General features: G+C 35.4%; 1 protein-coding gene across 2 annotated transcripts in view; it reads right to left on the reverse strand.

Moving 5' to 3' along the window:
• Positions 1-6,885, reverse strand: part of LOC137975866 (ensconsin-like) — a 49,417-nt gene extending 42,532 nt beyond the window's left edge. Inside the window, exon 1 of one of the 2 annotated variants that reach the window (XM_068823067.1) lies at positions 6,542-6,885. In XM_068823067.1, coding sequence (XP_068679168.1) covers positions 6,542-6,553 — 12 coding nt within the window. In that variant the 5' untranslated portion in view covers positions 6,554-6,885. The remainder of the gene's footprint in view (positions 1-6,541) is intronic. The other variant, XM_068823068.1, reaches the window with a different exon arrangement.

Here is a 6,885-nt window from a genome sequence, read left to right on the forward strand (position 1 = left end):
TGCCGAAACTTTTGTTAAAGTAAATAAAGGGATAAAAAAATATTTTGTTTCTCGTCATGAATTTTGCTTCAATTTGGAGATATGGTGCAAAATTGTGTTGTGGTTGAACCACGATCCATTCCCTAGAGCATTCACCATTTTCAGCGGTTTTTTACACATACGTATTGCAGCCTCTTATTTTGTTTTGTACAACTTCATCGCAATGATTCTCCCTACTTTTACAAATGATCAAGTTAATTTGTTACTATAACTTGCGGCTAAATTTTTATACCTTGCTGCATCACTTTTAAAAATTTCAAGCCTAGTAGCCTAGGGTATGTTATAAAAACGGTTTAACTAGAGTCCAGGCTCATAGCCGAAAAATGCGTAGAAACTGCTTAGGAACTTTCATCTTGCGAACGAAATGGCGTGTTTTCTTCAATGTTCAGGAAAATAAGCGTTTCAAAATGGTCAATCTCTTTGGCTTTTGTGTTTGTGAGGGTGGTAAGCAGCTGCTTCATCGCTAATATCTGGCATTTCTTCTGTTTTATGCGGAAAATATCGTAATTATGCGGAGGATGCGGATTTTAGGGAATTATGCGGATCCGCATCACCGCATCCTGTCAGATGCCATGTTTCTTGTTATTCTAGTAACCTATCTTAAAAGAACTTTTAAAACAAACAATATCATTATCAGAACAACCTCCTAAGGTTTTAAAAGCAGTGATACAAAGTTGACTTGGTGTAGAACATTTTGTATCCCTGAGATAATTACAGCTTAAAGCTTTGGCATTAAGCAACACTGGAGCTCACAAAACTTAAAGCAATGAAAACTAACAATCACCAGATTAGAAATATACAACCAAATATATGCAAAACTACATGTACTTCGCTGTAGCTGTGTTTAAATGTGAGAAAGATGCAAGGAAAGATAAGATATTTATTTTGATTCAAAGAATTAATGTCTTCTGCATCACTTGTGCCCACTTAAAAGCAATTCACCAAACACAAAGAAGTAAAAATTAGACACACAATATTCAAACTCACGAAATTATTTTCTTGATTGGCTTGACGGAGAAACACTAGTTTAGGATAGCACAGCAAGTGAGAGGAATATATCTTTGCCATTTTGTGGCTGAAATAAAGTTAGCATTCTAAAACACAAACTTCCCAAACAATAAAACCACATCACTTCAGCTGAAGCTTCAAAACCGCAAAAAATAATAAACAGCACTTTAATCGGTTCAGGTTGAGTAGCTCTCTAAAGAATATTACCACTTATTTTGTTCTTACCTGCATGTGCACAACAGTTATGCATATAAAGACCATATTTCTTTTAAAAGCAGCTGACACTGCCACCACAGGTGGTTATAGGTTTTAGATATTTATAACCTGTACCTTGAATGTAATCATACAGCAAGTTTGCAGAACATATAACCCCACTTGTCATTAATTACTCATGTCCTTAGACAGGAAATTAAAGCATGTTAGGATAATAATTGCTAATAATGACTGTACCAGCACTGAAGAGAGGTGTAAAAGAGAAATTTAAGATACTTGTTGCTGAGTGTATTTGGAGAATGCAATTTAGACAAGAGTCAACAAATAATACCAACCAATTTCACTTTCTATAAGGAAAAGAACTGAATTATGACATGTATGTATACATTGTAAAGCAAGAATCTTCACACATTCGTGTGAAAGTTATTGAATTCCAAAGCAGGAATAGGAATCAATATTAACAAAGCCAACCACCTACCAAGACTTTCATTAATTTACAATGCTGATACCAAGATTCTCCTAAAGTTTGAAATTTCATCTTGGTGCTTACTAATTAAAGATATTTTTGCCCCCGTGTGTGATTATGCAGGAAATGTAGATCTTAACAAGTGTCATTGAAATCCAAAAAGAAAATTGGGGCAAACCATGCATTTTTCAAAGATAATTCATGAATAATATTTGTAAAAAGCTTTAAAATACAAAGCAATGTATGGCATTCTTTCTCAAATTGAAGCTTAAGAATCTTGCAAAAATGCATGGTTACCCCCAATTTTCTTTTTGGATACCAAGAGCAGGGTTGTCATTAAGTTTTGAAGCAGGTGTAGCACTCAAGATTTCACCCGTAACATGTAAATAAATGGTCAAAGGCCATGTAAAGGAAGGCCTGAAGGGCCAGAGCCCCTAGGGGGGTGTTGGGGCATGCTCCACCAGAAAAGTCTTCAAATTAGATCCTCGGAAATGCATTTTCCAGCCCTCTGAGGTGCAATCAATCAAAAAGTGATGAAAATAAAACAGGGCAAAAAGATAAACTTCACAATGAATAAAGATATTTACTAACCATGTGGAAATGGTCATGCATCACAGAACCTTGAAAAATGGTTAGTGGAATCCCATTTATATCAAGTACGATGCATTGATAATGATTTTGTTACTGAAAAAAATGGCGTCAGAATCCAACAACGATCGATCAGGGGTGTTCTTCAAAGGTTTCTTACAGAAAATGTTTGGATTTTTATTAAAAGCACGTCTTAGAATCAGAAACACAGACAACACAAGGCAGTAATTATATTTTCTGAAGAAGGTAAATATTTATAAATAAATTTCAATTTGTTTTGCACCATGAATATTCATTCTGCAGCAACCATCACCCGTAACATTGACTGGGCTCAGCCGTAACAGGTGTTACGGGTTACGGCCCCTAATGACAGCCCTGCCAAGAGTACTTACTAAGATCTACTTTCTCCAAATAGTTTTAAACTGCGCAAAAATATCACCGTATTAGTATATTTAAGCATCACCGATAGGAAATCTGAGTATCTGGAGATGCGCAGAACATATGCGCAATAACAATACTAGGCACCATCCATAAGACAAGCTTTATGTGCAGAAGAAATTGAAGTTCAAAATCAAAGCGAAAATTTAATTTCTGAAAGGATATTGTATCAATGTCTTTAAAGCAGCAAAAGATTTTAGAAATCAATGAAATAAATAAAACACCAGTAAAAATCATTAGTTTCAAGTCATCTAAGACAAGGGAAATTTTCTTCACTTCATCATGATGAAGGAGTGCTTATAAATAATAATTATCATGATTAGCCTTTGATTTTTATTTCTATTTCTAAAAAAATTCCAACTACATGTAGTGCACCATGTCTTTTTTGAAAGCATGAATTCATAAGGTTTTTATCATGACATGGAAATACCAATTGAATATACACAGAAATCTTAAGATCTACAATAGAAGAATTCTACAATTCTGACAGAGGTAAACTTCTAAGAGGCTGATTACTAGATGTTGCTGCCAAAAATGTTTCATATGCCATTTCCGTAACTCAGTGTAAATATGTCAAGCTTATCGTGTTCTGATTTCTTCAGGTTATTTAATAATTTAAACAGTTCTGTGGTGACAGAGAAGTCAGCAAAGGAAATAGTGGCATATTATAAAAGCTGGACTGGACCCAGGTGGACTCTGGACTCCGGACCGTCAACCAAAAATTTCAATTTCAAAAAATTAAAAAGCAAGAAGCAAATTCACCTTCAACTTAACCTAAAATAGTTTTACTAGTAGATAAGCGACACCATTATCTGTAAGCTGGAGAACAGAAGGGATGACTCGAAAACGCATATGTGTTGGTTGTTTGGAACGCACACGCATATTCAACTTGGCAAACTAATCTCGCTCTCATGTGTTGCATTGGCTTTCGCGTTCATCATATTTTATTTTGTCTCTAAGAATCTCACTGCACTGTTTTGTTAAACGAATGATTTGCTTCAGATTGCCAAGAGGACCTTTGACAAAGAGATTTTCAGTGTTAAAGATTGGTTGATAATAAGGCAATTTCAACATTTTGCCTTCTGTGTTTGGCGGCACAGTGTTGCGTGACTTTAGTGAACTGATCCAATTTTTAGAGTTAACTGACCTGCCTGCAAATTTCCCTCTTGTCATGGGGGATGTGTTGTCAATTCATCTCAATAAAGAAGGATGTTATTGCTCTTGACCTCTGACTTAGAGAGGGCAAAGTAGCCCAGACCACTCTATTGATTCAGTTTGCGAGGCTTAGTATCTTTGAGAATAATTTCCTTAAATCCAAATTAAATCCATAACAATTAAATTAACGCCTACCTCAAAGAACAAAAGAACTGGCAGTCTGAAGCAAATCGCTCTTATAAGAAAAAATGCAGTGGGATTCTCAGAGACAAAATAAAATGTGATGAAGACGAAAGCCAATGCAGCAGATAAGAGGGAAATTAGTTTGCTATATAAGTTAAATACGCATGCGCGTTCCAAACACCAAAACATGTGCTTTTTCAAGTCATCCCTTCTGTTCTCTGACTTACAGATAATGGTGTCGCTTATCTATTAAACTATTTAACTTAAGTTGAAATTGAATTTACTCGTTGCTTTCTAACTTTTTTTAAATTGATTTTTTGGTTAATGGTACCATGGGTCCAGAGTCCAGAGTCCAACTGGGTCCAGTCCAGCTTTTATAATATGCCAGAAATAGCTACCTAATTCCTTTGTCAGTTATATAAAAGAGATTGACCCCAAGCTAGTGAAAAATCTAACTGACAAGTTCATTATTATTGACAATTTCCTTGATTCAGAAGTAAATGTGAACCCCAATAATACAGTAAGTACATGACATTGTATTACTTATAAGCTTCTTATGAAAGTGGAAATTACTTAAATTGATGATTATGGGGAAATTGGTTAAAATGAAAGGAATGTGTTAGCTAACATTGAGATATCGTTCCTCTTTAGAATGATATATAATCACAACAATCATAAGTCTCAGTGATTTACCAGGAACAATGCCTCTGTATGCTAGATTTGGGTTAATCAATTTTGCCAAATTAGCAGATCATGCAGAATGTTTTCTTTTGAACATCTGAACATCATAAGCACAGTACAGATTTTCTTTAAAGCTTCACACATTCTAGGAACAGTAAGTTTAAAAAGTCTTAACAACTACAGTATGATTTCCTTTCAAATGCTATTTTATATCACCCAACATTAACACTTAGCAATACAAATTGTTGTGTTAAATTTATCCTCATTTGAAGAACAAAACCTGAGGTAGATATTTTAAAGAAAGGTTCTTTTACAGCTACAAGTACCTCAAATTTAAGCCGTTATTAGACAATAATAATTGAGTTTAACAATAAAATGATATATGAAATGGATCATGTATTGAATTGCGGATATGAAATCAAGTGAAGCTATGATCCTTGCAGTTATGAATGCAATTTTTGCAATTGACTAGAGCATCACACAGGTATCGTGAGGTCACGGGTTCAAACTTGATTGAAGTCCTGAATTTTTCAGGACTCTCTATGCAATTGCAAAAATTGTGTTCATGACTGATTCACTTAATAATTGGGTTTGTCCTAATTTACAGAGTTATAGACAGGGATGGTTAATGCATAAGGTATTATAGAATCATCACATGATTCATGAAGAGCTACATATTCAAACACAAAAATAAAAATGCAAAAAAGGCTGTTTTCCTTCTCTTGTGTGCATTTCTCAATTTGCAATGTGCAGATCTAGGCAAAGTGTTTAGAAAAAAGTGTAAAAGAAAGAAAGACAACAATTAAAGGGGATATACGGCACAATGAAATGCATGAAAAGAAAGGCACTAATTGTATTAAGGGATCACATAAAAATTTGATTTTAATTTTGTAATAAAATATTATTTCAAAGCAAAGCATGAAAGGTTACTCCAGGAGGTCTGGAGCTAGTGTTACAAAGTTCAACCTGTGATAAGAGAAATTGAATAAACTACTTTAAGAGGCTGTTACACTGTAAAAATAACAAGATGGCTTTTCTATTTCAATAAATCCGACGTGAAACGGCTAGACAGTATTTAAGCTTCACATAATCCGTAGAAGGGGTCGAAAGATCAAGGACTACGTGGCAATCGGCGCGGTTCGTCAGAAGGAAACTGCGTTTTCTTTAGCCGGTTTAATATGGTGTTAAAATTGAATTGAATAAAAGGTCAACAAGAAAGTCCTTTCGTGATCGACAGATTCACAAAGTTTACTTCGCATCTCCTTTCCAAGATTGTTCGCTTATGATCTTCCAGGTTGAGTTCGCCGAGACCGAGTACAGATTTATTTTTATGCCTTGGCACATTGATAAGGATCGTTTTCATCCAATTCTTTTTCCACAGCTTGCAGTCTTAAGTTTCTCTACGTAAGAAACCCAGTATTCTCGAGCTATCACAGATGACCTTAACTACATAGTTTGTATCACTGAAACGGTAGAAATTGCTCTTCCGTGTCGCAACAATATAGATGTACACAAGCACATGTACACCCTATAGTTCCATCACTGCTGCTTTCAAAACCCCTGAAGATTAAAGTGCTAAAGAAATGAAACGCGCAAAACCATGCAAATGACATTTTAGACAAAAGTCTGGAACACCAAAGAGTATCTGTACTTTGCAACCAACGATCGCCGAATAGAAGTTATTATTGGGTCGATGGCGTGTATTAAAGAGATAACGACGTTGCCTGACAACGTTGAATAATTTTTACAGAACAACAATACATATCTTACCTTTTCTTCCATGTTTTCTCACGTTAAGAGGAGAACTGAGTTTGATAGAAGCAGTCTTCCTTCTGTGTTTGGTTGCTCCTGCCGCTCAGGATCGAAGGGCTACCCCGACCAGATGTGATAACAAACAGACACGAGCTGACAACATGAATTTTACATTTCACCTCAAAACACAGCTTGAGTTAAGGACTTCCCCTAAATCACCTTAATTGAGGACACAATAGTGAATACCACGGAAAAAAAAAAACAAAGCACCCGTGCCCGAAAGCTCCCAAACAAAAGCTGCAATGTTTCAAGTGAGAAGGACGAAATGCGCTTGATTCAGCGCTATTAAATTGACGAGTTGT

Source organism: Montipora foliosa, chromosome 11 (assembly GCF_036669935.1).
Source record: "Montipora foliosa isolate CH-2021 chromosome 11, ASM3666993v2, whole genome shotgun sequence".
NCBI lineage: Eukaryota > Metazoa > Cnidaria > Anthozoa > Scleractinia > Acroporidae > Montipora > Montipora foliosa.